This window comes from Neofelis nebulosa, chromosome 3 (genome assembly GCF_028018385.1).
Source record: "Neofelis nebulosa isolate mNeoNeb1 chromosome 3, mNeoNeb1.pri, whole genome shotgun sequence".
Lineage (NCBI taxonomy): Eukaryota > Metazoa > Chordata > Mammalia > Carnivora > Felidae > Neofelis > Neofelis nebulosa.
In genome coordinates, this window is record NC_080784.1 from 36,619,527 (window position 1) to 36,646,853 (window position 27,327).

Sequence of the window (27,327 nt, forward strand, 5' to 3'; positions counted from 1 at the left end):
TGTCCTGAGCACCGAGGTCAGAGGAGGTGGAGGCGGGGAGGGGTGGTTATGATGTCACAGCCTGTGACCTCACTGGAGCAATAGGCAGGAACCCCTCGGGCCATCCCCCCTCCCTTGCAGGACCTCAAGGCCTCATCTGCTCTCAGGACGGAAAGAGAGGGCTGCAGCCTGACGGTGGGAGCAGGCTGGCTTCCTGGAAGGAGAGGGTCCTGCATACACATCAGATGCCAGCAATGTATCTGGTTTCCACTACTGCTTTCTGCTTCAAGGGCCCATCTGGGGTGTACCATACCATAATGCTGCCTAGGGGTAGGTCCCCTCCCACAGTCCAGAGAGCATAAGGCACAACATGTGCTTCTGCAATAGGGCGGAGCTTGAGGCCAGTAAAAGACCTACAGACCCACTGAAGGATCTCAGGGAGCCCTGGGGGTTGGAGCAGCATGCCTGGCTCTCTCTGAAATGTGGGAGGGGCCAGCCCAGGCATAAGAACATGGGTCCTCTCTCTTTCTTTCCCTTTGAGATCCATGTAGAGTAAAGGGAGAGAGAGGCTCCTCTGAATGGAAGGGGCAGGGATGTGGCTTCTCTCCTCCTGGTCTCTGGGAAACAGGTCTGTGCCTCACTGCTGTCTGGGGAGGGAGGGGGCAGTGGCAGGAAGGAGGAGGCCAGACAAGACACAGCCTTGGGAGAGGGGGCCAGAGCTGGAATGTTTGCTCAGTGGCTGCCTAGTGTCTGGCTCTTGTCTCCATGAGAAGAGAAGGACCTGCAGGGGGCCAGCACTGGGTGTTTGACCTTCAGGAAGGCAGAGTTTCAGGGCCAGTTAGTAGATCTGTTCAGGCTGATGCCAGTTTTCTGGCTTCTGGTGAGCTCTCCTGGGACACCCTCCAGCCCACCCACCCCTTCCCCAGTCAGAGACAGAAGACATGGATGGACACCAGCTGGACAGACACATGCCTATCCCCTTTTACTTACCTCCCCCCACTCCCGCCCCCAAACAGCCTCTTTACAGAATGTTCCACTCCTCTCGTTGTGTGGGAGGGCTATGAGCAGTGCGTGTATATGCGGTACGCCTGCAGGCTGAAGTGTGCTAGGAGGCTGTGTTTGTGTGTGCCTGAGTGTGAAATCACACCCTCAGGGGTCCTGGAATCGAGGGAAGGAAGTGCAGCCAGCAGGGCCAGGTGTCCTGGCTGTGGGCTGGTCTCAGACACAGCAAGCCTGCACATCTGGAATGAGATGCACCGCACCTCCCCCCCGCCCCCCCGCCCCATGTCCCAGACAGCATCTGGCACGAGATACTGGCTGTAACACTTTCAGTTTATTGGCTGGTGTGCCCTGGTGTGGCTGACCAGCCGCTGGGCCTGAGAGAAGCCCCGTCTTGTTTCCCCACCCCCTCTTCTGCAGCCCCTCACGGTGCATCCTGTGGTATGGAAACTCACACCCCAGGAAGTGGGGAAATAGGGGCTCAAAAAACCATGTCGAGGTTGGAGAAGGGGTGGGAAATGTACATTACAATGAAGCTATGCCACCGGCTATACACAATACGGTGCACTTAGAGAGGGCAGGGAAGATGGGAGGGTCTGCTGACAGACGCTCTCCCCCCCAGGCCAGGCCCCCAGAGAGGAATGGCCACTTCAAGTGTCTCCGTGAAAGCTCTGGCTCCCTGGCCCTGGCCCCTTGTTCTGGTGGGGGCAAGGAGGAAGGGATCACGGGGAAGGGGCTCACGAAGCAGTCCCATTCCCCCACCTCCTGAGGACAGCCTCACCTGGACCACCGGCCTGCAGGTCCTGGCGCCTGGGGGACAGGGACAGGGTGCCCACCTCCTGCCCACCTCCCACTGTCCAGTCCAGGTGACTGAGGGCAGCAGGCCTCCCGTCCCCGCCCCCGTGTGAGGCAGTGGTCATTTCCTGCTGTGCAGTGTGTCCTGGAACTTGGTGCTGGTGAACCGCAGGTGGAAGCCTTTTTTGGTGATGGTGTCATCTGAGTGGAATTTCACCAGGACAGAATCTCCGGCGGAGTACACCTCCTCAGGAGGCTGACAGAGGAAAAGGATGGGCATGAGGCTGAGGCTGCTGTTTTTCCTCCCCAGGATCCCCCGCTCTAAGGAAGGTGGGCGGCTCCCAGACACTCACCAGATTCCCCCAGCCCCTTGAAGCAGGGGAAGACTATTGATATAGCAAGAGTTTAAGGGGACGCCTGGAGGAGGGGAAGAAAAGCAGGGGATAGAGGAGCTTGCCTTAAGTTCAGAGTCACACTTCATACCCAGAGCTGCTATTAACGCTGCTATTAACAAGTTAGTTGTGAAGTCTCAGGCAAGGCACTGTCCCGCTCTGGGCCTCACTTCCCTCAAGGTCAAGCGGGAGTAAATGCTCCCTGCTCTCCAAGCTCAGAAGGGCTGATGGGGGTTGTGGGAGGGAGCAAATGAGAGTGTGGTTGTGAATGGGTTTTGCAAAGGGAGTGGGTTCTCTGAGAGGCTACCTTCTCACTTTCTCAGCTGCCTCTCGGAGAAGACAGAATAGCTGGGTGCTCCAGACATAGCTGTGGCCATTCCCCTTCCATCCTCCCCCAGTTCTGGCCATGGTTGGCTCTAGGCGATGCCCCTGCCTAGCTCCTGCAAGCCCCTCCTTACCTCTGTGTACAGGCTCTCAGAGTGAGAGCCGCCCACAGAGCCTCAGCACATGGATGCCCTGGCTCTCAGGGCACAGAAAGCATCGTTTCCGAGAACCTTGGGGACATTTCCAGCAACCCTGCCAGGAAGCCCTGACAGGATTGGGTTCCTTCCCCAGGTTCCCTCCCGTTGGCTCCAGCCTGGTGGAAGTGTCTGGAAGAAGCCACCTGGGGACACCCAATTTGGTGTGTGGCTCACTGGAATGTGCCAGATCAAGGGAGTTACAAAGGGCAAAATGGGGAGGGGGTGCCGGCTTGGTGACCAGGGGATTCCAGAGTGGTGAGCTAGGCAGGGGAGGGGCCTATGTGCTCTGCTCCTGCCCTGCCCCCCACCTCCCTGCCCTGTCCCAGACCCTGTGAAGCAGAAGCTCTGTCCTAAGGGCACATTCAGCAGGCTAATGCTGGGCCCAGCAGATGCTGCTGCAGCTCCAGGAAGGAAGTTTAACACTTCCTAAGGTGCCCAGGTTACACTGGAGCATAGCCATGAGAGAGCTGAGGGACCAGGGAGGTGAGGGGCGGGAGGGCGTGTGTGTTTGTGTGCGTGTGTGTGCGCACGCATGCACGGGTGTGTAATGGAGAGGAGAAGACAGTGTTCTCCGAAAGGGGAAAGGATTCACAAAAACAGAAAGAAGCCACAGCTCTGAGAGGAACATAAATCTACCTTTGTCATTTTCCTGTGGCTTCAATTAAAATCAAGCAAACTTTTGCCCACTGCCTCTGAAGGTGCCATTTTATGGACCAAGAAGCAATGCTCAGTGTCTGCTTGGACAGTAGCACCAAGGGCTTTGGGACCAGCTGGCCTCCCACCAAGAAGGGAAACTGGCAGTGGAAGAGATGAGGGTGTTTTTATGGCTCAGCCAGATGACTGGTTAGCACAGTTCGGCTCAGGTCCTAGGTCCCTGGCTCTTGCTTCAACCTCTGCCCCCGACCCTGGGCCCTGGTAAGCTGCTTTGGGACTGGAACAAGGGCTGGGGGGGGGGGGGTGGTAGAAGGAACTCCATCCACCTCCCCGGATGCAAGCTACCCTGTAAGTCCAAACAAACTGGTGCTGAGCAGTCTTGGGTCAGGGCAGGGCCTGTCCCAGAGGATGCAGAAACCACAGTGTTGGGCAAAAAAGGACAGAGTTTCCTGGGTGGGGATGGCCTAGGGCAGGGCGGGCCTCTGTGAGCAGCCACCCACCAGGCAGGGTCTCCTAGCTCCTGCAAAGGGCCAGGCATGTGCTAGCACCCATACCGGCACCCCACACCTGCAGAGGCAAGGGCACTGGGCAGGGTGCGGGGTCTCACCCCTGAGCCGCAGTAGCGCCCCAGTCTGGGGGCTGTGCTGTCATAGCCATCGAAGAGCTCCATGTAGTCGTAGCCACAGTCTGTCTCCTCCTCCACCTCGAAGGTCTGGAACACCAGCTCCACGCCATATCCTTCCTCTGCCACGATGACCCATTCGCAGTCCACCCCCCCAGGGTAGTTGTTGTCACCAAACTGCGCATGGGAGTAAAGATCCTTCGTCTTCACCTCTGCCCGAACCTGGCCTCCACACTCTGTGGGGGAGGAGCAACAGGATTGGCCACCACTCCCCGAGGATGGCCAGGGACAAGGTACCGCGCCTCACTGTGCTGAACCCTCATGGCTCGATGGAGAGAGGGCCACATGGCTAGGGGCGAGTGGCTTCGGACCTGCCTGGGACGTGGCCCAGAACAAGTGCTCTGCTGCTCTACTTCTGGATAGATGCCCACAGAGGACCAGGGACACACTGGGCTGTTAGGCAACTCTGAGCTGAGGCACTGGGGAGGGCATGCTTGTCAAAAGAGCACATTGCTAATTTGCTCCAGCTGATGGCTGTCATGGAAGAATGTGGGCCCTGCGTTGCCAGGGCTTCCATTCTTAAGAGAGAAGAACCACATCTGGATTTTCTGCGAAAACTCTTGATTTTTCAATGTTGGCTCACATTTTTAAAAAACACACTGTGGGCCAAACAGAGCGGAACTGAGGGCCAGATAGAGTTCTGGGCTTCCAGTCTGTGACCCTCTGCTGGGAGGGCCAAATGAGAGCATGCAGGACAGGGTCCTCAGCGTCCATCCTCCTCTGGAAGCCCTCTGGCCTCTAAGAAATCTGGTGCTTATGTCTCCCTGGAGGGGTGAAGAGGGGGTGGGATAGGGCCTGAGCTACAAGGAAGGATAAGAGGCTCTGGACCCAGCAGTCCTGGGGACTCCCAACAGGTGGCTCAAGACCCACAAGGAGCCTGTGAAGCCCCCATCTGACACCTGATGTTCCAGGCCTCCCAAGCCTGGGCTCCAGGCTTTCTCTACTGCTGCACTGTTTCCACTTCACTACTGTCCTGTCTTTACATACCAATTGCTCAGGCCAAACGAAGTGACCTGCGGTCACCTGTACACACCCAGAGCTGTCCTGGGATTGTGGCTGTGCCTGGGCTCCTCCCCCTGCTGGAATGACCCCACCAACTCCTGCCCAGAGCTAGAGCTTATCATGTTTTGTCTCATGCTATAACTATCTGTGCGCGTCCCACCTCACCTCTGGACCGCGAGTTCCTGGTGTGCAGGGGTGAAGGGTTCATGCCTGATTCACCTCCATAAGCCCCTCTGAGTCTTGCATACAGCCAGAGCTCAGTAAATGGTTGTTAGATAAATGGACAAACGATCGCTAAGTAGCCCCTCAAGGCCTGAGATGTTTGTCTGCTTCATTTTTGTGACCTGCACTTAGAGCACTGCTTCATCATACATGTTATGTGTTAATAAATATCTCTAGACGAGTGACTTTTGGGTTTGGAATGTGGGTGGGCTGCCACACAGTCAGGCGTCCTACCGCTGGGGACTGTGGGGCTTCCCTCCCCATCCCTGGATTCCCCACCCACTGGCGTCACTGCCCTCTGTTTTCCGGCAACTTAGCGGCCCCTAATCGGGACCTCTCCCACTCTCCCTTTAGTGCTCACTCTCTGCTCCCCTGCCCGGCCCTCAGAACACAGTCTCTGTCTACCCAGGCCATAGCTCTGTCCATCTGTCCCTTCATACACTCTTTCTCATCCCCCTGTGAAACTCCAGAGCCTGGGCCTGCCTGTGAGAGCAGGATCAGCAGAGGCTCGCAGAACAAGACAGCGTGAGGACATTGGGCTAGCCTGAGATGGCCTCACCTGTGGAGTGGGATGCCTGGAAGCCCTTCCTCTGGACGGAGTTGTCGGAGTAGAAGCGCAGGAACATGCGGCTGCCCGTGGCCAGGACAGGCTCAGGCTTCTTGCTCCCACAGAAGCGGCCCAGGACGGGGGCCTTGGCGTCACGGCCATCATACACCTCCAGGTGGTCATAGGCACACTCAGGCTGGGACTCGATATCCATCTCCACGAAGGTCTAGAGGGCACGAGGGAGGACAGCAAGTTCAGAATGCGTCTGGGGGGGGCAGCAGGTGGCCCCAAATCTAGGCCTCCAGACCCCAGCTGATGGAGACCAGGGAAGCAGCCCCTGCCAGGGGCACTGCTGGTAGCAGTGAGGGAGGACCTGGGAATGGGTAATGGCAGGCACACCCCCAATATGTACTGGGACCGGGCCTCTGTCCAGACCAGACTTGGGGCTCATGAGGATCCTCACAGGGATGACAGCCCTGTGGGCTCAGCCAGGCCACTAGCCTGCAGTCTGCATGGCTCTGGTCAGGACCTCTGAATTACCCAGAACTTTGGAACTGATAGGAAACAGGTGGTAGCCCGATGGCATGGAAGAGCAGGGGTCCCCATGCAGGCTGGGGTGTGGGTACCTTACCAGCTTGACCCGGTGGCCAGGGGTGCTAGAGATAGCCCAGGTGCACTCCTTCTTGCTGGGATATTTGTCAGGCCAGTTGGGGCTGGTGATGGTGCCGCTGGTGGATGTCACCTTGTGGTCACAGCCGGCTGTGGGGAAGTGAGGGTAAAGGGATCAGCAAGAACCTCGGTGCTCCAATGTCCCCTGTGAGGAAAGGAACAAAGCCCTTCCCTCCTGCCCTCCTTGCTTCTTTCTCTTGTCCCCCACCTACAAACTGATGGAAGGCTTACATTACTTCTTTTCTGTTCGGTTACCCATGGCCGGGGAAATCTAGCTGCTTGCCTCCAAGCGAGGTCTGCCTGGCAGCATCCATGAAAGCCGCCCTCACAGGCACTCCCGTGCAGATCCCTGGACCTTTGAGGCCTCTGGCCACACGCCCTCTGCCCTCCATGATGTTGTCATCCTCTGGTATCCTGCCACACTTCCACATTCACAGAAGACTTTGGCACCTGACTCAGTTCTATACCCATTCCTGCTGCCATTCCAGGTGATGTCAGCCAACACTCTAGCCTCTCTGTTCCTGATCTTCTCAGCTCTATTGGCACTTATCTTCTTCCTCTCAAGCCGGGCTTGCTCATGACTTTACTCTAGGCCTTGCCATCACCTACCATTTCCTGATGCTACAAACACATCACCTCTCTGTGACCACTTCCTGTTCTTCCAGGATGCTCAGGCCCTCACTATCCTTTCAACACTTCTTCAGCTTTAGAGAGACTTCCAGGGTCTTGATCCTTCTATTTTCTCCCAATATTTCCTCCTTGGTTGACTTAACTTGCTTCCCTATCTGGCTGGACTATATGGCTGATCACCCCGGCTGCTCATCAACATACTGTCCTTCTACTGTGTCCTCTCGGAAAACCCCATCTGACTCAACCACTGGGAACCGAAACCACTTGATACTCTTGGATCTGTCCTTCACCACCTCCACCCCTTACCTCCTCAACAACGGCTCCAAATCTTCAGCCCTCTCCACTCCCATCCCTTCCCTCTCAGAAGATCACCTCACCTCCTGCCTCCCTGAAAAAAATCAGGGCCTCAGACATGAACAACTTCAGCTTCCCAGCCCCTCCCTGCAAACTCACCTTCCTCCTTCCTCGTCTCCAAAAAGGAGTCCCAGGTCCACCTGGGTACCTTTGCACCACAAATTATCCACCCTCACTCTCTGTGCCATCTCTGCCAGCCTGTGGACCCTCCTATGCTTTGCCCCATCCTAAAGTAACTCTCCCACGGCCCTACATTCCCCTCTAGCTCCCACCCATCCTTTCTCCTTTTCTTCTCAGTTGTTCTTCAAGAAAACTTGCTATCACCCCATTCTCACTGTTTATGGCTCTTTGATCCATTGCAATCTGCCTTCCCACCTCTGAGAGTGTGGCCTCACAAACGAATTTAAAAGCTGATGTTCATGATTTATTATCATCCAATCTGACAGGTTTCTTGGGGAAAAACAGGCGGCCAGTGCACTGTGGGCTGGGGAGGAGAAAGGGATGGATAGGTGCCTATGGTCAGTGGCTCACAGGATGAATACACAGCCATGAGGCCCAGAGAGCAGTGTGCAGGCTGCCCAGAGGCCCTGTGGAGGCAGGTAGAGCTGCTGGCTCTCCACAGTGGACCTATGGGCTGTGTCCATCATCCTTCTGTGGTTCTCCAAGGCCACATTCGCTGCTCTCCCCCATTTATACACAGGTCTTTGGGGCCCTCTAACTTCTCTGTGTGTGCCCACTTCTCCCCCGGCTAGACTGCAATCTTCCTGGGGGCAGAGGGACTCCCTTCTTTTTTTTTTTTTTTTTTTTTAGTGAGCCCTATGCCCAATGTGGGGCTCAAACTCACGACCCTGAGATCAAGAGTTGCATGCTCTACCAACGGAGCCAACCAGGCACCCCAGAGGAACTCCCCTCTTGAGGTCCCTGCAGAACTTTGCACAACCTCTGCAAGGAGGAGTCAGGAAATACTGATTTGTAATTCGCCTATCATTTGAGTGAGGAATCATGAGTGCTTCTAAAATGACTCAGCTATGTACAGGTCGTCCACCCTAGAAGTGTAAAACCTCTCACAGCTATCTTGTTAATGTTGATGTACTCTTTTTCACACAGTGCACACAGAGAGAGAATGCACTTTGGACAACCACAGAATAAGGTCTCCTCCAGCTAAAAGACGTGGAGGCCCTATGAATCAGGAACTTCGTATGCGGGGAGACCGAAGTAATCGGGTTGGAAGCTCTTTAGTGTCCGTTGGGTCACTGCTGAGTGCTTCAATTCTGTTTATTTTATCCAGGAGTTTATTTGTTTATACCTTGGTTGTCCACCTAAGAACAGTGAGAAGAGGCATTTGCCAGGCACTGTGCTAAGTGTTCAAGCAAGATCTGTAAACTTTAGTATGCTGCAAGGCAGTTACCATTGTTAATCATCTCATGGGTGAGGAACTGGAAGCTCAGAGAGGTGCAGTGATTCACCCAAAGTCACACAGACATTCAGTGGCAGAGCCAGGTCTGTGTTGTGCTGCTGGGATAGTATGTCCCCAGCAGGCAGGGGACACAACGGCATTCGGGACTTGGAACAGGCCAGTGTTGTAGCATGTCCAAAGAGCTATCAGATGATGCTGGTGATGATATGAGCGCTGTTTTCAAACATCTGCAGGGCTTTAGTGTCTGGGAGGCAGTGACCCTGTTCTGAATGTCCCCAGGGGTCAGCAGTGTGACCAATAACGGCTGACATACGACTGTGCTTGCTTTGAGCTCAGCACTGCTTGGAGCACTTCAGAGAGCCCTGTGCCCTGATGAGGTAGGTCTATTGTGACCTACGTGTCACACAGGAACAAACAGAAGTGCTCAAGGGTGCGCAGCTGGCTAAGCAGTGGGGCTGGGCCAGGCAGCCTGGCTCCAGCCTGTGCTCTCGACCTCTGTGCCATCTCGACTCTCTGCCACAGGAAGGTTGTTATGAAGACAAGGACTTGCCCATGGATTTTAAGAAGCACTAAGATCAGTCTGAAAATGGAGCCTGGGGATGAGTGTGAGCCCCTCCTCTCCTAACATGCACAAGGAGACATGGAAGCATGTGTGGCTTGGATATTTTGAGGACGGAAGAATCTGTGGACCAGGTGGGAGGCAAAACAAGGTAATCTCAGAGACCACTCGTGACCTTGAGTCTACACCAGGCCGGATGGAGATGGCACCCGTGTCCTCGTGTCCCCAGCCTCCAGTCCTTCGGGCCTGCTGGCCCTGCCCTAGGGGCTCTGGGCGCTGCGCTGGCAGCGCTTACCTTCCTTGCAGTCGTGTTTGTTGTCATGTAGGACGAAGCCACTGCGACACTGGCACTCATAGCTGCCGAAGGTGTTGACGCAGTCTTGCTGGCAGCCGCCGTTATCCTTGGAGCACTCGTCCTTGTCTGCAGGGGAGCAAACAAGGCGGGCCCGGGTCTGTGCAGGGCTGAGGTCGGGGTGGTCACCCCAGGGGAAGCGGGAGGCTGGCTGGGTTTCCTCCCCCCGGGGGGGCCAAGGCCACGGTGGGGTCCAGGGCAGTGCATCCAGCAGAGCCAGCTGAGTGGCCCAGCTGTGGGGAGAGAAAGTAGAAGTGGGGTGGAGGGAGGGCTGGGGGCTGGAGCTGACCAACATGGGCACCCTCTACCATTACCTGCTTACTGGACAGACGGACAAGTGGAAAAACAGACACACGGACAAGCAGACTGCAAGAGAAAGGAGCAGGACGCAGGGGTCCCTCTTTTACTTCACAACAGGAAATGTCACAGACACCATCAAAATGGGAGGGAGTGGGGGCAGGGAAGGTCCCCTGTCCATGGGAGGGGGGGACAAGGGGAGAGGAGAGCACCAGTTCTGTCCGGCCAGAAGGAGGCAGGCCGGAATGGCAGAGCGGAGGTGGGGGGTGGTCGGGCACTGAAGCCCCCATCCCATTCCGTCCAAGGTGAGGTTCCTGAGTAACAAAGGGTCCGGGAGGCCTGGCAGGCCTCACTGGGGGGTCCGGTTTCTTTTCTGCACTCGGAATTTGAGCTGGTGGGGGCGTCCCCGAGGGGGCTGCAGAGCGGGCCTCTTTTCTGAAACGAGAGAGAGAAGGAGAAAAGGGACCAAGGGGTGGGGGTGGAGGGCAGGGACCAGGGAGGGAGAGCAGTGAAAACCAACCCGGGGCCTCAGAGGCAGATTCACAGGGCAATGCGGGAAGGCGGCGGGACACACATGCAGGACGGCCATGTCCGGCGCAGCCAGGTCAAAGAGGAAGAGCAAGTGGGAAGAGGCACAGCGACAGAGACAGATAGGAAGAGAGCCTGTGGCAGGAAGAAGGCCTGGAGGGGTAGGCACGAGGCCCGCACATATGGAGGGAGAGAAACAGAGTCTCTGGTAGAGGGGAGCAGCCCACGGAAAGGGTGGGCCCGGCTGGGAGCTCCGAGCTCTCACTCTGGCTGCTGCAGCTACAGGCTGTGTTTAGACACACACACCCACACCAGCATGCCCACAGACACGGGATCCCTCGGGGATGTACTGCGGTCCCACTGGGGCAGCACAGACACTGACCCACAGGTACACCACACTCACGCGCAGGACCCACAGGCAGACATAGAGACCGCATGCACACATACCACTGGCCAGCCATCCACCTGTGTGCACGTGTACATAAGGGACACACACTACTTCCTCCCACATGTGTGTGAGGAAGCGTGTGCACAGATGCATAGGCAGGCACTTAGGGGCCAGTACGCGGGTATAAAGACACAAAAACACAGAGACCACAGGCTCTTCAGCAGACCTGTGGACGCAAGTGTGCTCACACATGCAGCTGCTCAAGTTCGGGTCAACCCACACACACACTCTCCCATGAGCACACACACACAGAGACACAGGCTACAGGCATGTGTTTGTCACTCCCACACATGCTCCAGTCTGTCTGCGGTCACTCTGGGGACTGTGTGCTTGGCACAGAGGCAGGTGTTCAGGGAAGGTGTGTAGATCGAACGGACATCCAGATTTCCAGAGGGGAATCGCGAGGTAGAAAGATGCCCGCTGGCATTCAAATGGGCAGGTGGGGTCTGTGACAAAGGTGACCTTGTTCCTGGTCTCCATCAGTAGTGGAGGGGCCTGAGCACTGGCTTCCGGAAGGCCCGGCTTCTCCACTTCATTCTCAGGTGGGCCAGACCCCTTAAGGCCCGCAGGAACTCAAGGTCAAGAGGTGGGATCCCCAAGTCCCTCCCCAGGGCTCCTTCTCAGTTACAGCCTCACAGGGGATCCTCACTGAGGGCCCTGTGGAAGCTGCCAGCCCTGCAGGAAGGTGGGGGTGAGGGGCACCCTACAGCCCAGGAACTCGCCTGTGACTACACTAGGAACTTTAGGGGCCCCATCTTACAAATGGAGCAAAGATTTGCCTGAAATGTTTTGAACCCCACACCTTCCCTATATGTGCACCCTAAATACCTAGTACAGTGCCTGGCACATAGGAGGGGTAAAAGAAATACCTGCCCAGTAAACGAACGAGTGCGTGGGCAAGTGGGTGGCTGAATGGATGAGTGACAGAAAAGTGAGTCCTGAGGAAGGCCTGCTGTAGCGTCCCAGGGCAGGGCTCTGGCATGGGGGTTGGGGAGTGGGAGTGGCAGCCTCACAGCCTCACCTCAGAGGAGCCGAGGAGCCAGGGAGCAGGTTGCAGGAGGGGCAGGAGCGGGGAGGGTGGACATGGTCCGGACAAGGAGACGGCACTCACCCTCCAGTGCCAAATGCCCCGGAAGGTGGCTGGGGTCAGACTGAAGGTCTTCAGGCTCTTTCTTCTCCTTCTTGGCTTAGGGTCTCCTCGCTGGGTGTCCCAAAAGTCCAAAGAGCCCCCCTCCTGGGGGGCCAGAGTCAGATGCCCCATGCCCTGAGGGCTGAACGAACCTTGATGCCCACTGGTGAGGGTCCTCTGCAGGTTTCTTAGGCAGCAGGGCATTGCACGTGTGTGTGTGTGTGTGTGTGTGTGTGTGTGTGTGTGTGGCTGTGCACGTGTGTGTGTGCATCTCTGTGTGGGTCTGAGGGGGCAGGTGGCCCAGTGTCAGGCCAGGGCAGGGCAGTACCCAGGGGTGGAGAGACCTGGGCTCTAGCCTGACAGATGTGTCGGTCCCCCTCCCGCCTCTGAGAGTCAAGTAACAGAAGGGCAGAAAGAGACGAGAGTAAGCAGGTAATGGTTTCCCCAGGGCTGAGCCCACCCCTGAGTAGGTGTTACATCCCCTTGGCCCTCTGGTGAGCACCCTGTAGGAGTTCCAGGTGGGCATAGGGAAGAAAAGGATTCGCATTGCAAGGGGAGGGGGTCTCAGCAAGCAGTGGGGCAGGGGCTGTGGGGCACTTTAAGCAGAGCAGGATGGCTGGCAGTGACAAGCAGGGAACCAGTGCACAGGGGCAGTGCATGGCATCCAGGTGGGGCAGGCAGGGGTGCAGGGATGCAACATAGGGGGCTTGAGGATGCAGGACCCTGGGCAAAGGGGGGAAAAGGAAGGCAGTGTGGACTAGGCCATGGGCTTCCTGCCTTCCTGCTACCCCATGCCCGGCCCACCAGGCCAGCTGAAGATCAGGATCCCTGGGCCACTCCCATATAAAACCAGCTGCTTCAGCCACTCCCTCCACCTCCCACTCCCCAACTCAAGTTCATGGAGTTCCCACCCCACACTATCAACGTCCCAAGTCAAAGTGTGCCTCTGAAAGACCACCAGCCTTGCCCCAGGATGAAGGACTGAGGGAAGACTAAGGCAGGGGGCAGGTCTCCTGGGACCCCTGGAGGCCCAACTCAGAGAGGTTGACTGCATTTTAGGCCTCCCAAGAATGGGTCCATCAAAGGGGCTTGATCACAAGCCTTATACGGGGCAGCTCTCAATAAACATATGCTGGTTGGATCTGAGTCCCCCACCTATGGGCTGAGGGTGAGTGGGAAGGCTTTGGTGTTGATGAGAGGGAGGCTCCTCATCTTTTCTGAAGGCCTCGGCATGAACCCATTTGGCATGTGGGTCTGATTAGAGATGTGGCCGCTGCCAGATAATCTGTCCCACACACTCCAAGGCAAACACCCTCCTCCTCTGCATGCACCCTGCGTTCTCTGGCCATGCTGAACTCCCTGTTTCCAGGGCCTGCCCTCTCTGGGGCCTCGGCATGATGGCTCCTGAAAGGAAAGCCCTCTCCTTTCATTTCTTCATGCCTATGTACTGCCCATCCTCAGGCTGGTTCCCATACAGTAATGGGGTTCAGGAACAGAGGGGTTGGCCTGGTGGTGGTAGGCTAATGGGGGGAGCAGGGGACAGACCCTGCTGGCCTGGTAACAGAGAGGGCTAGAAAGTGCAGGGGTAGTGTGGCAGGGAGGAGGGGTGGTGGGCTCACAGCTGGGTAGTCCGGGTTACCTGAGAAGAAGTGGGCCTTGAAGCCCTTTTTGGAGACGGTGTTGTCAGACTTGAACTCCACACGCATGTTGTTGTACTGGGAGGTGATGACCTCGGGCTTCTCGGAGCCACAGAACTTGCCATGTAGCTTGGAGTCAGCCGTGAGCCCACTGCGTACTTCCACGAAGTCATACTTGCACACCTGCAGGGCAGTGCAGCTCTAGGCCTGCCTCCTCCAGGAAGCCTCTCCTGACCACCCCCCACCTGGGAAGGCTCCCTTTTGTCCTTTTGTCTTTAGTCACCCATCTTACATAATCTAACAACTCAAAAAGGTGCCAAGCCACCCCCACAGGATCCTCTTGCGCTCCCCACACAAGCCCTGACTGAGTCTTGCCTTGCTCCACATTCCCCTGTGCACTCCCTGACCTTCAAGCCCTCCTCCCCGACCCTCCCCTGCTTCCTGGAATTGGGAGCAGTCTCTCCTCCTCTACATTCTTTGGGTATTTCATATGGAAGGAAGCAGGCACTGAGCCGAGCTCCCACGCCTCAGACCTTCCTGAGTCTCCTCAGCTCTGGTGGGCACTTACGTCATTGCCTTCCGTCTCGAAGAAGTCGAACTGCAGGGAGATGCGGTACTGGGTAGGGGCCACCAATTGCCAGATGCAGTTTTTGTTAGGGGGGTACTCCTTGGGCCAGCCTGGGCTGGTGATGGATCCATTGAGCTTGGTAAGGAATCCACCACAGGCAGCTGTGGGGACAACGGAGGTAGCATCAGCCACCAGGAGTCCCCACTTTAGGTAAGGGCCAGGGGTAAGGGTGCATTAAGGAGAAGAGGGGCATGTGTGGATGCCCTGCAGTCCTGGGGCTTGCGTCTGGTCTCTCAAGGATGGGAGGGAAGCAGGCAGGGTGAGGGGTGTACCTTCAGAGTATGAGGAATGGGGGAGTCATATGCATGAACACTCTACTTTCTCAGGGCCTCTGCTAAGAAGGAGGCGGGGAATGAAGGGCTCAGGGAAGGCTGGGCCGGTGGGCAGTGAGGACTGGAGGCAGGGAGAGGAAGGTGGGTAGAGAAAAGACACACAGCAAACCCAGGCTGAGCTGCAGGCAGTTGGCAGGGAATGCTCTCACCTCAGGGGCAGGTATAGGGAGAGGCTGAAAAATCATTGCCTGTCTGAAAACAGTGGTTTCCAAACTGGGGATCATGACCTTCAGGAGGATGATGAAATCAATCAGCAGGTCATGATCAGCATTTTAAGTGAATAAAAATGGAAAAAAAAAAATACCAGAGTGCATCACACCTGGTAAGTGTGTTCAGGGGGCTGCAGGGCTGCCATATAAAATGTATTCCTTGTTGGTGATGAGTGAAGAAAGTGCTAGGGAATCTGGGCTTTCCCAGGAAGGGGTGTGTCCAAGGGCTTAAGAGATCTGGGCTAGAGGGTCTGGGCCCTGGGGCTGTGTTGGAGGCACTCACCCTCACAGCGGCGCTTGTCCGGGGCCAGCTCATACCCAGGGTCACAGCTGCACTTGTAGCTGCCCAAGGTGTTGAGGCACCGCTGCTCGCAGCCCCCGCGGTTGGGCCGTGAGCACTCGTCCACCTCTGCCAATTGGGAAGAAAGGGTGTCAGTGACTGCCAGGCCAGGGCCTGCCTCCTGTGCTCTGCTTGAGAGTCAAGTCCAGTGTCCCTCAGGCTTCCTGTGACCACCTCCAGCCCCACTGCAGGGGACAGGAGTCAGCTGTGGACCACTCAGCTTTGAGGCTGTGGCCCTCCCTACCTCAGCCAGCCCCCCAGCTCGGTCCCTAGGGGTTCCTACTCCTGAGAGCCCCAAAGGGACAGGTAGTAACCTGAAGGAGGGGACAGGTAGACCCCACAGAGCCTTTCTTTGACCACAATGGCTGGGCTGGTGACCACCACCATTTATTGGTGCCTCTTGTGTGTCATTCCCCAGCCTTTCTTCATTTATCCTTCAATCCTGACATGACCAGTGATGGAGGGACTGTTACTATCCCCATTTTACAGATGAGGAAATGAGGTTCAGGCAGATTACCTGTCCACAATCACACCGGTAAAAGAAATCCACGCTGCCTTGCTTCCTCCCTAAGCTTCTATGGCACTTCCTGCCTCTATGCCTCACTGGCATTTCTTCTACACAAACTTTTGGACTTTAAGGCAACTCCTGAACTACTATTTCAATTCATAGTTGAGCACCTACCACGTGTCAGCTACTTTTACATATGTGTGTCATTTACTCAATGAGATATGCAGTTTCTCAGTGCAGTTGACCTCTTCTCCCCAGTTAGGCCATAAATTCAAGCACAGGGTACCATGGTCTATGCATCCCTCATAGAATCTCTGTGTAGAATAGGTGAATAAAGAAGACATGAAGTCACCACAGCAATATTCACAATAGCCAAGATGTAGAAACAGCCTAAATGGTCACCAACAGATGAGGATAAAGAAAATGTGCTACAGGATTTAGAAGAATTAATATTGTTAAAATGTCCATACTACCCACAGAAAACTATAGATCCAAAGTAATTCTGACCAAAATACCATTTTGCACAGAACTATAACACATAATCCTAAAATGTGTATGGAACCACAAAAGATTCCAAGCGGCCAAAGCAATCTTGAGAAAGAACAAAGCTGAGGGGCATGCTCCCATATTCCAAACTGTAGTGCAAAGCTATAATCAAAAACAAATAAATCAAAATGGTATGGTACCGGTACAAAAACAGACAAATAGATCAGTGGAAGAGAATAGAGAGTCCAGAAAAAAAACTCATGATTATATGTTCAATTATTTTATGACAAAGGAAGCAACAATATACAATGGGGAAAAGACAGCCTCTTTAATGAATGGACAGATCAGACAGCTACATGCAAAAGAATGCAACTGGACCACTTACTTACATTTTACACAAAAAGAAACTCAAAATGGGTTAAAGACTTAAATATTAGACCTGAAACCATGAAACTCCTAGAAGAAAACCAAGGCAGTAAGCTCTTTGGCATTGGTATTAATAATATTTTCTTTGGATCTGTCTCTTCAGGCAAAGACAACAAAAGCAAAATAAACAAATGGGACTACGTCAAACTAAAAAGCTTTTGCACAGTGAAGGAAACCATCAACAAAACAAAAAGTCAACTTAATGGGAGAAGATATTCACAAATGTTATATGAAATAAGTGGTTGACATCCAAAATATATAAAGAACTCATAAAACTCAATATAAAACAACGACTATTGATTAAAAATGGGCAGAGGACCTGAATAGACGTTTCTCTAAAGAAGATATACAGATGGCCAACAGACACATGAAAAGATGCTCAATATCACTCATCATCAGAGAAAATGCAAATCAAAACCACATTGAGATATCACTTCACACCTGTCAGAATGGAGAGTATCAAAAAGTTAAGAATAACAAGTGTTGGTGGAAGATGTGGAGAAAATAGAACCTTCTGCATGTTGGTGGGAATGTAAATTGGTTCAGCCACTCTGGGAAACAGTATGGAGATTCCTCAAAAAATTAAAAACAGAACTACAATATGATCTAGCAGTTCCACTTTTGGGCATTTATCTGAAGAAAATGAAAACACCAATCTGAAGAGATATATACAGCCCCATGTTCACTGAAGCATTATTTACAACAGCCAAGATATGGAAGCAATTAAAGTGCCCATCAATAGATGAATGGATAAATTAGATGTGGTATATACATACAGTGGAATATTACTCAGCCACAGAAAAGAATGAAATCTTACCATTTGTGACACCATGATGGACCCAGAAGGTATGAGGCTAAGTGAAATAAGCTAGACAAAGATAAATACTGTATGATTTCACTTACATGTTGAATCTAAAAACAAAACAAATGAACAAACAAAACAAAACAGAAACAGACTCATAGATATGGAGAACAAACTGATGGGTGCCAGAGGAGAGGGGGTGGAGGGATGAACAAGATAGGTGAAGGGAATTAAGATGTGCAGTTTTCCAGTTATAAAAAAAAAAAAAGCAAGATGTGGAGATGTAATATACAGCATAGGTAATATAAGTCAACAAGATTGTAACAACTTTGTAAGGTGATGGATGGTAACTAGACTCACCGTGGTGACCATTTTATAATGTACATAAACATTGAATCGCTATGTTGTACCCTTGAAACTAACAGGATATTGTGTGTCGATTACTCTTCACTTTAAAAAATGTGTTATATACACACAGTGGAACAAAAATGGATGAATCTTATGAACATTATGTTCAGTAAAAAAGCTAGTTACAGAAAGACAAATACTGCAGGATTCCACTTATACGAGCTATCTAAAATAGATTCAATAAATGAATGAATGAACGGATGAATGAGTGGATGAATGAATGAATGATGGCTGCCAGGGGTTGGGGGCTGGGGGAAACGTGGAGCTGCTAATCAAATAGGCATAAAGTGGCAGTCAAGCAAGATGAATAAGCCTTGGAGATCTGCTGTAGAGCACCGTGCCTTCGGCCAGCAACATGGTATAGTACACTTACAAATGCATCCAGAGGACAGATCTCAAGCCACGTGTTTTTACCACAACAAAACACAATTTTAAAAATTAAAAGAAGGAATGGAGGAGATGGATTGGCCATGGGGATGGGCCGGGTGGGGAATGGGGAAGGAGCACCTTTGAAAAAGTTGACAGCAAAGCCAGCTTTGTTAATGGATCCGTCAGAGACGAATTTGAGCCAGAGGCGACTGGAAGTGCTCTTGATGTCATCCGGCTTCTCGTAGCCACAGTAGCGCCCGATGAGGGTGCTGCTCTCACTGTGCCCATCACGCACCTCCAGGTAGTCGTAGGCACAGCTGTCATGGCGCTCGATCTGAGGGTCAGGGGCTGGATCAGCTGGAGCAGCTCTGGTGGCCAGGGCCCAACACCAGGAAACCCACAGCAGTTGGGACAGCAGGGTCTCCGACCTACCTCAAAGGACTGGAAGGTGAGGCCCACGTGGAAGCCCTCAGACACCTGGATCCGCCAGATGCAGACTTTGCTGGGCCGGTAATCATCAGGGTAATTGGGTGACTGGATGTGGCCATTGTCCTTCTTCACATCTCCCCCACAGATGGCTTTGGGGACACAGGGTGAGGTCAGTTAGAATGCTCTGCTCAGCTCAAGAGCCCCTCTCTCCCCTCCTTCAGTCCTTCCTATGTACCCCTCCCCCAGCTTCTTAGTACCCCCAGGCCTGGCCAATCCCACTGGGGTCTCTGCTTCCTCCCTCATGCTCCCCTGACCTTGCCCTTAGTGTGCCAGGAGTGAGCGTTTTGATCCCCAGGGACCACACCCAATCCTCCCTCGTCACTCTTCTTCCGTACCTTCATAGACGGCAAAGAAGCCCTTCCCGACCCAGTTGCTGCTGCTGCGGAACTCGACCCAGAGACGGCTGTCGGTGGAGACAATAGGCTCGGGGAGTTTGCCCCCGCAGAAGCGGCCTGCGCAGACAGTGTGGACAGAGGGCAGTGAGGCCTGAAGTGGGTCCCTCTCCCCTCCCTGCTCCAGGGCTGTCCCTCCAGGGAGCCTGTCCCACCACTCTAGAGGCTCAGGGGCTCAGGGGCTCAGGGGCTCTGGCCTTGGTCTGCACTTGGCACACAATCTCAAGGCCCTCCAGTTGGCCTGAAACTAGTCTAAGGTCTAGTGTGGTCTTGAAGGGCCAGAGAGTACTAACTTCTACAGGATTTTATGCACTTGAGGAATAGAATATGAGTTCTGGGAGGAAAGGGGACTTCGCACAATATCAAACTGTATCTGTGTTTTAGTTACCTTTTTTGAAAAGTAGGCTTCACGCCCAGCACGGAGCCCAATGCGGGGCTTGAACTCATGACCCTATTAAGACCTGAGCTGAGATCAAGAGTCAAACACTTAACCAATTGAGCCACCCAGCAGCCCTATTTACTTTTTTCAAAGAGCATATTATCATTACTTTTCTTATTTGACCTTCATGCAAACAAGTAATAACCAAGAACGAACTCAGCTTTCTTTGTACATTTAGAATGTTTTCATTTGACCAAACGCAAGAGATGGCAGAGGACCCCAAATAAATCCTAGAATCTAGGGACTGGGTCAGAAAATGTCCCCTTTGAAATAAAACCTGACAGGAATCTGTGTAAGCAGATGAGGCTGGCCATTTGTAGAATTCATTGTAGTGGAGAACCAAGTAGGGATGGTTTGTGTGTTCTGAGTAAGATTGGGTGTTTCCCAACCTTCAGCAAGGGACAGAGGGTGCTGACCCAGGAATGTAAGTTATGAAAAAGAAACTGTAATCTTGGAAATGCTAACATGTCTTCAGGAGGAAGTGTTGTAATGACAGCTGCTTTGGGTGACTAATAAGAAATATTCAAATATCAGAAACTGGGGGGAAAAGAGATGGTTCGTAATGGTTTGTCATCCTGCTTCAGACACAGGCTGTGGAGCAAAGACTCTAGTGACAATGAGTAGTCCCGGGCTATTTAGGGTTATGTCCAGATTGGAGGAGAATTCACACAGCTCCTCAGGCTTGACGCAAAAGCTTCTTTTGGCCCTAACTCCATGTCCATTAAAATAACTTCTGTCCTGTGGTTCTGACTACACATCCCCCACTTACTCACCACCCCCCACCACCAAGGGACAAAGTATCCTGTGCAAACAAGTCTGTGCCAGGTAGGTAGCCCTCTGTGGTGTGCCAGGATGCACTGTGGGTACCCTTAAGCCAGACCTTACAGATAGAGAAAACAGAGCCTCTGAAATTGCCCAGATGAGGAGAGCCTGGAACTGTGGAGACGTGCCTGTCTGTCTCCCTCTGTCAACTTATATGACACCCCTGACCCACACACTGAGAGTCACCTCTGAGGGAGGCCCAGAAGCCTATACCAAAGACCCTAAGGTCCAGACTAGGGAAGGGATTTGCCCAAAGTTATACACTTGGTGATGGAGTTATCAGGCACTGACTCTATCAGGAGTCCTGATTCCCACACCAGATCACCCTTGGCCAAGCTATGGGTTTCAGGGGAGGATGAAGAGAATATGAGTAGGTGTAGGAAGGAAGTAGCCACATCAAACTGAAAAGCTTTTGCACAGTGAGGGAAATGGTCAACAAAACGAACAAGCAATTTACTGAATGGGAGACGATGTTTGCAAATCATACATTGGGTAAGGGATTTCTATCCAAACTATATGTAAAGAATTTACACAACTTAATATCAAAAAACCAAACAACCCAATTAAAAAACGGGCAGAGGACTTGAGTAGACATTTCTCCAAAGAAGACATACAGATGGCCAACAGACACATGAAAAGATCCTCAACATCACTCATCAGGAAATGAAAATCAAAACTACAATGAGATATCACCTCACACCTATCAGAATGGCTAGTATCAAGAAGACAAGTTAAAAAAAAAAGGTAGGGGGCACCAGGGTGGTTCAGTCAGTTGAGCATCCAGCTCTTGATTTCAGCTCAGGTCATGATTCCAGGGTTATGGGATCAAGTCCCGCATCAGGCTTCATGCTGAGTGTGGAGCTTGCTTAAATAAGACCACTGACAACAGGTTTGAGGAAGTGGTGATAAGGGAACCCTTGTACACTGTTGATAGGAATGCAAACTGGTGCAGCCACTCTAGAAAACAGTATGGATATTCCTCAAAAATTAAAAATAGAACTACCGGGGCGCATGGGTGGCTCAGTCGGTTAAGCGTCAAACTCTCTCTCTTTTTTTAATGTTTATTTATTTTTGAGAGAGAGAGAGAGAGGATGAGAGAGAGAGAGAGAGAGAGAGAGAGAAAGAGGGAGAGAGAGTAGGGGAAGGGCAGAGATGGGGAGACAGAATCTGAAGGAGGCTCCAGGCTCTGAGCTGTCAGCACAGAGCCTGACATGGGGCTCAAACCCACAAACCATGAGATCACAGCCTGAGCCAATGTTGGACACTTAACTGACTGAGCCACCCAGGTGCCCCCAAGTGTCGGACTCTTGATTTTGTCTTGGGTCATGACCTCATTCATGGTTTGTGAGATCAAGCCGTGCATAAGGCTCTGCGCTAACAGTGTGGCTCCTGCTTGGGATTCTCTCTCTCCATCATTCTCTGCCCTGCCCTCCGCTCAAAATAAATAAATCAACTTTAAAAAAATCTAAAAAAATATAACTACCTTATGATCCAACAATTCCACTTTTGGGTATTTATCAAAAGAAAACGAAAACACCAATTCAAAGAGATATATGCAATCTCATGTTCATTGCAATATTATTTACAACAGCCAGGTGATGGAAGCAACCGAAGTGTCCCTTAGTAGATGAATAGATTGAATAAGATGTGGGATATCCATATCACTCAGCCATAGAAAAGAATGAGATTTTGCCATTCGTGACACCACGGATGGACCTAGAGGGTATGATGCTAAGTGAAACAAAGAAAAATACCATATGATTTCACTTATATGTGGGATCCAAAAACAATACAGATGAACAAACAAAGCAAAACAGAAACAGACTCATAGATACAGAGAACAAATTGATGGGTGCCAGAGGGGAGGTGGTGGGAGGTAGACAAAATAGGTGAAAGAGATTAAGAGACACAAGCTTCCAGTTGTACACTTGATCTTAGCCAGAAGGCCGAGAAGTGATACAAGCTTCTAGTTATAAAATAAATCAGGCATGGGGATGTGATGCACGGCATGGAGACTATAAGCAATAATATTGTAATAATGTTGTATGGTGGCAGATGGTAACTACCCTTATCATAGGGATCATTTAGTAATACATGAAAATATTCAATCACTGTGATGTATACCTGAAACTAAGAGGGTATTACATGTTAATTAGACCTCAATTCACACAAAAAAGAAGGCTCCACAGAGGAGGCACGGGGCGGGCTAGTGCCTTACCTCGGAGGGGTGCTTTCCTCCAGAAGCCGTCTCGGACTTCCACGTAGTCATACCAGCACAGGCGGCTGCGATACAGGTCCATGGACGTGAAGTTCAGAATGATCTAGGGGAAATGGGAAGAGGAAGAGGGTTACACAGCTCCCCACCAGCCTGGCCTGCCGGCCCCATGACCACTGCCTGCCTCACTCTGCATAAATAGTGAAGGGGCTCAGAAAAGGAGCTCCTGGTGCAGAGACGGCACTCCTCTCCCCAGCTGTCTGCCAATGACGGCCAGCTTTCTCAGATAACTCAGTCATCACTTAACATACATGGCCTTGCTGAATATCTGTATAAGACCAGAGGTCTCATTTTACTGATCCCCTTAGTGAGGAGACACTGGTTTGGGTTAAACAAACCCATCTCTCCTCCTGGTCGACTTAAATAACACCAATCACAGCACCATTAGAGGGATGAGGTATCAGTGATAGGAAGGGCCCAGGGTGGCATGTGGGTACCAGGGGCTCTGAAATGGAAATGAAGGGTCCAGAGAGGAGAGGCAGAGAGACGGGCTGAGTCACCCATCATCACATATTCATTGAATGTTGATTCCAGGCAAGGGCTCATGCTAGCTGCTGAGGGGAATACCAGATCTGAATCCTTCCTGTGAGTGGGTTTAACGTCCATCCCTGTCAAGGGGCTTAGGATTTAGAAGGATAAGAAATACACATGATTTAGAAGGATAAGAAATCCACATGAAAAGCTCACTGAGTAAAAAAACTCAGACTCCACACACATGGGCCTGGGTTGGAACGTCACCTCTGCATTTCTTGCTGGGAGTCCTTGGGTAAATCACCCAACCTCTCTGACCTCAGCTGCCACGAGCATGAAATGAGGAAAGAGCACCTCACCCTGAAGTAGCACCTCGTAGGTACAGCCACCGCCCTAAGTGCCTCCTGTTCATGAACTCATTTCAGCCTTTGAACTCATCAAATGGTCATGTAATACTGGAGGAACGTTTGACACCTTGGTAAATACCAACTCTCCCCAGCCGGTGGGCATATTAACAGTAGACAGGTACACTTTCCAAGACGGAAATTGCTTTAGTAGTTTCCAGAATGTGCCCCCAAAGCCTCTTTTGTATCTAGAGTCCAACAAGCAGGAACAGTTCATGGTGACCTGAGAGGTGTATACAGTGGACACAAATGGCCCAGGAACCCACCTGTTAGGTCTAGCTGGCTTCTCTGCTGGAGGAAAAGGGGACAAGGTGTATCTCTCCTCTGGCTCACTGCAGTTAGAGGCAGTCAGAGTGGAGGTGAGAATGAAAAAGATCCCAAAGCAGGCACTGGCAACTGTGGTCTGTAGCCTGTGTCAGTGCTGTGACGGTCAATGGTCAGAGAATGTGTCAGTGCTATGACGGTCGATGGTCAGAGAATAACTCTGGCTCTCGGTCACTCCCTGACACCGACCCCTTTAGAATTCTTGGTGATTTCAATAGCCACCTAGATGACCCTTCCCATTTCTAAGCCTCTCCATTCCCTGACTTCCTCTCTCCACCTCTTCTAGGCCACACATGGCATGACATGCCCTAGACCCTGTTATCATCAATAACAGTGCATCCCCCATAAGCTCAAGTTCAAGCACCCCACTGTCCATCCACGTGCCCCAATCTCTCCTCGTTCACTTGCTCCATACACCTAGTCCAACAATCCTTCCAGTTCACCATGACCTTCCACCTTCTGAGCCTATGGGGTTTTCCCACCCTTTATCTCCACGTACTCACATCAGTCCTTGCCTGGCTTGGAATCCATAGCCCATCCTGCCTCTTTTCTTTTGATTTGTACATGAGTTGAAATGTGTTTGTGTTTGGGGAAACATTTATGAATTGTGGCACTCTGGGATGAAATCGAGCAAGACCAGGTTTTGAAAAGTGCACCCTATTACTCTTGATGATTATTATTAGTCATCATTGAGTGTTATTATTGTTATTATAAAGATACAAGTCCTGGTATTTTGAAAAACTGAAGTTGAAAATCTGTTCTGGCTCTTGCTCTGGAGACAGACAGTGTGCCTGGATCAATGACCAAAGTAGGACATAGATGAAGTGGCAAAGGCCTGGGGCAGTCACCTCACTTCAAAGCAAATCCATGGTCCATCTTTATCATCACCTCCTTGTATAGGACCTCAACTCTCTTTTTCCTCTTTTCTCCTCATTGTATTCACTGGAAAACCACACCCCTGCTTAAATCCAACTTTCCACCTACTCTGTGCCTGTTCCCAGGAGGCTGAAGTCATGGTTAGAGGAAATACAACCATGTTGCTTGTCTCACTTGAAATTTGAGACCACTGACCTCCACTGCGTCTTTAGCGCTGCCAGGCACACCTTTCACATTCTCCTCCTCTCTCCTCAAACCATCTGTACCCCTTCTTGAACTCTCAGTCCTGGCCCTACCATTATCTTTTTCCAAGATTAGTTCAATAGTTACTGCTCTTGATCTTGCCTCCCAGCAGAGCAGAGCTTTCATGATGTAATTGGATCATATCTCCCCACTGCTCAAAATCCTTTAATGCATGTTACTCAGAGTAAAATCCAAAGTCCTTACTTACCATGTCCTCTATGGCCATTTATAATCTAGCCCCCTGCTATCTCTCTGACCCCATCGCCTACCACTTTCCTCCTTGCTTACTTGGCTCTGGCCACATGGACCCTACTGGTCCTCAAACACACCAAGCCTGCTCCTGCCTCGGGGCCTTTGCACTTGCTGGCTAGAAGCTCTTCCCAGCTACCTGCCTGATGTGTTCCCTCACTTCCTATCCATTTCTACTCCAACTCACCTGATGTGAATGAGGCCTTCTCTGACCATCCCACATGTTACAGTAACCCCCACCTCACTCCTTTATCTCCTATTGCTGATTTCCTTCATAACACTTATTACCATCTGACCTATCACATTTACTTTTTATTTGCTTGTCTGTCTCCCCCTTACCCCTACTCTGCCAAAATGTAAACCTTATGAGGACAGGAATTTTATTTAACTCGATATGGAATCTTTGGTGTGTGGCATGTAGTAGTTGCTTAATAAATGTTTCTTGGATAGAATTTTTCTTTTAGGAATCTATTTTATAGATACACTTTCCCAAGTATACAAAGATCTCAGGTTTGAGATATTTACTGTAGCGTTTTTGGTAATGATAAAAACTTGGAAAAAACTTAAATGAAACATCAGAGAAATGGGGATGACAGCATGTTAAGCAACCATCAAAATGTCTGAGGTAGAACTTGATGCGCTAACATGGAACAATGACCATGATTTCCTGCTGAGTGAAAGGCAAGTTACATAAGACCACATATCCATACACACATGCACGCACACATACTTAGAAGAGTCTGGAAGGACATACCAAGTGTTACCAATGTTTGGTCGCCTCTGGGGAGTGGGATTTGGAGGAGGACCCAGGGCAGAATATTCACTCTTTACCATATGAATTCCTATACTTTTCAAAATACTTATCTCTATATCCGACAAACAACAAAAACATCTTTAAGGAGTTGCTGGATGGACGAAGGAATGCAGAGGGCTGAGTGAGGGCAGTCTGGCCCCTAAACTCACATCCTTCACCACTATTCCATGTGGCCTCCAATCAGTTTTGCTCAGCAGCTGACAAGAACAGCAGCAACTTTCCCTTCGCCCTCGGAAACTACGCTGGCTCTGTCCAGGGAGGATGGCTTCACACCCTCCTGAAGAACCACGCCCACAGGCAGAAGCCCAAAGGACCCACCCAAGACCTCCTATGGGGCAGGAGGAAGCAGTGATCACCTCGCTCAGGAAGAAGAGACCTGTGCTGGCAGTTAAAGGCATCCTCCAGGAGGGCACACCATGGCTATATTGAGACCAGAGATGTCTAATTAAGAGTTGTAATGGCTTCTGTCATGTGGAAACAGCTGTGCTCTGGTGGCAGGGGCACTGCCCTTTGCCAAAGAAAACCTGGCCACCTCTACCACTTCCTGGCTGGTGATGATGGGCCCGTGGCTTGACTTCTTTGTGCCTTGGTGTCTTTGTCTAAAAAACAGCAGTAATCATAAAGAGCTGGGGGATTCAATGAGAAACAGGGTGCAGAGTGTCCACAAGTGGACCCTGCAAATGGGAAGTACCCCCCACATTTGTTGGATGCTCTCAGGGAGCAATTGGGACGATATGTTGACCCCCGGGGACTCACAGTCTGGCTTCAGTCTGACTTTGCTGTATGACCTTAGGCTCATCATTGAACACCTTTGTGCCTCCATTTCCATATCTATAAGATGGTAATGGTAATAGTACCAACCTCATAGGACTTAGAGAATTAAACCAATATATGGAAAGTTTATAACATTGACACACGTATGTGTCACACATGCAATATACATACATGCCACACATATATAGTACTGTGTATGCCACTCAAAAAAAGTTAATTTCACTGTTGGAGTTGAGTTTGCTTAAGATTTTGAAATTTGAAATGGTTCATCCCAGAATCTGGAAGTAGAAGGAGGCAAAAGGGGGACCTAGGAAGTCGACCAGGGATTACCGATTTAATAGATTAAGACTATAGAATGACATTGGGCACCTGGGTGGCTCAGCCAATTGAGCATCTGACTCTTGGTTTCAGCTCAGGTTATGATCTCACAGTTT

The 27,327-nt window shown here is 51.6% G+C and overlaps 1 protein-coding gene and 1 long non-coding RNA gene across 4 annotated transcripts in view; one reads left to right on the forward strand and one right to left on the reverse strand.

Annotated features, from left to right (window-relative positions):
* Nucleotides 1–1,293: 1,293 nt before the first annotated feature.
* The window catches only part of BMP1 (bone morphogenetic protein 1), a 43,528-nt gene continuing 17,494 nt past the window's right edge, over nucleotides 1,294–27,327 (reverse strand). For 2 of the 3 annotated variants that reach the window (XM_058720373.1, XM_058720374.1), the window contains 12 exons: nucleotides 22,682–22,784; nucleotides 19,146–19,262; nucleotides 18,754–18,899; nucleotides 18,460–18,655; nucleotides 15,266–15,391; nucleotides 14,382–14,542; nucleotides 13,816–13,996; nucleotides 9,718–9,843; nucleotides 6,425–6,552; nucleotides 5,806–6,019; nucleotides 3,948–4,198; nucleotides 1,294–2,029 (listed from right to left, as the gene is read on the reverse strand). In XM_058720373.1, the coding sequence (XP_058576356.1) occupies nucleotides 1,895–2,029; nucleotides 3,948–4,198; nucleotides 5,806–6,019; nucleotides 6,425–6,552; nucleotides 9,718–9,843; nucleotides 13,816–13,996; nucleotides 14,382–14,542; nucleotides 15,266–15,391; nucleotides 18,460–18,655; nucleotides 18,754–18,899; nucleotides 19,146–19,262; nucleotides 22,682–22,784 (1,884 nt within the window). In that variant the 3' untranslated portion in view covers nucleotides 1,294–1,894. Of the gene's footprint in view, nucleotides 2,030–3,947; nucleotides 4,199–5,805; nucleotides 6,020–6,424; nucleotides 6,553–9,717; nucleotides 9,844–10,141; nucleotides 10,507–13,815; nucleotides 13,997–14,381; nucleotides 14,543–15,265; nucleotides 15,392–18,459; nucleotides 18,656–18,753; nucleotides 18,900–19,145; nucleotides 19,263–22,681; nucleotides 22,785–27,327 lie in introns of those variants that run through there. The other variant, XM_058720375.1, reaches the window with a different exon arrangement.
* Nucleotides 9,229–17,511, forward strand: LOC131506622 (uncharacterized). The gene is made up of 2 exons (XR_009259070.1): nucleotides 9,229–9,573; nucleotides 16,846–17,511. It is a non-coding gene; the product is annotated as an uncharacterized LOC131506622 (long non-coding RNA).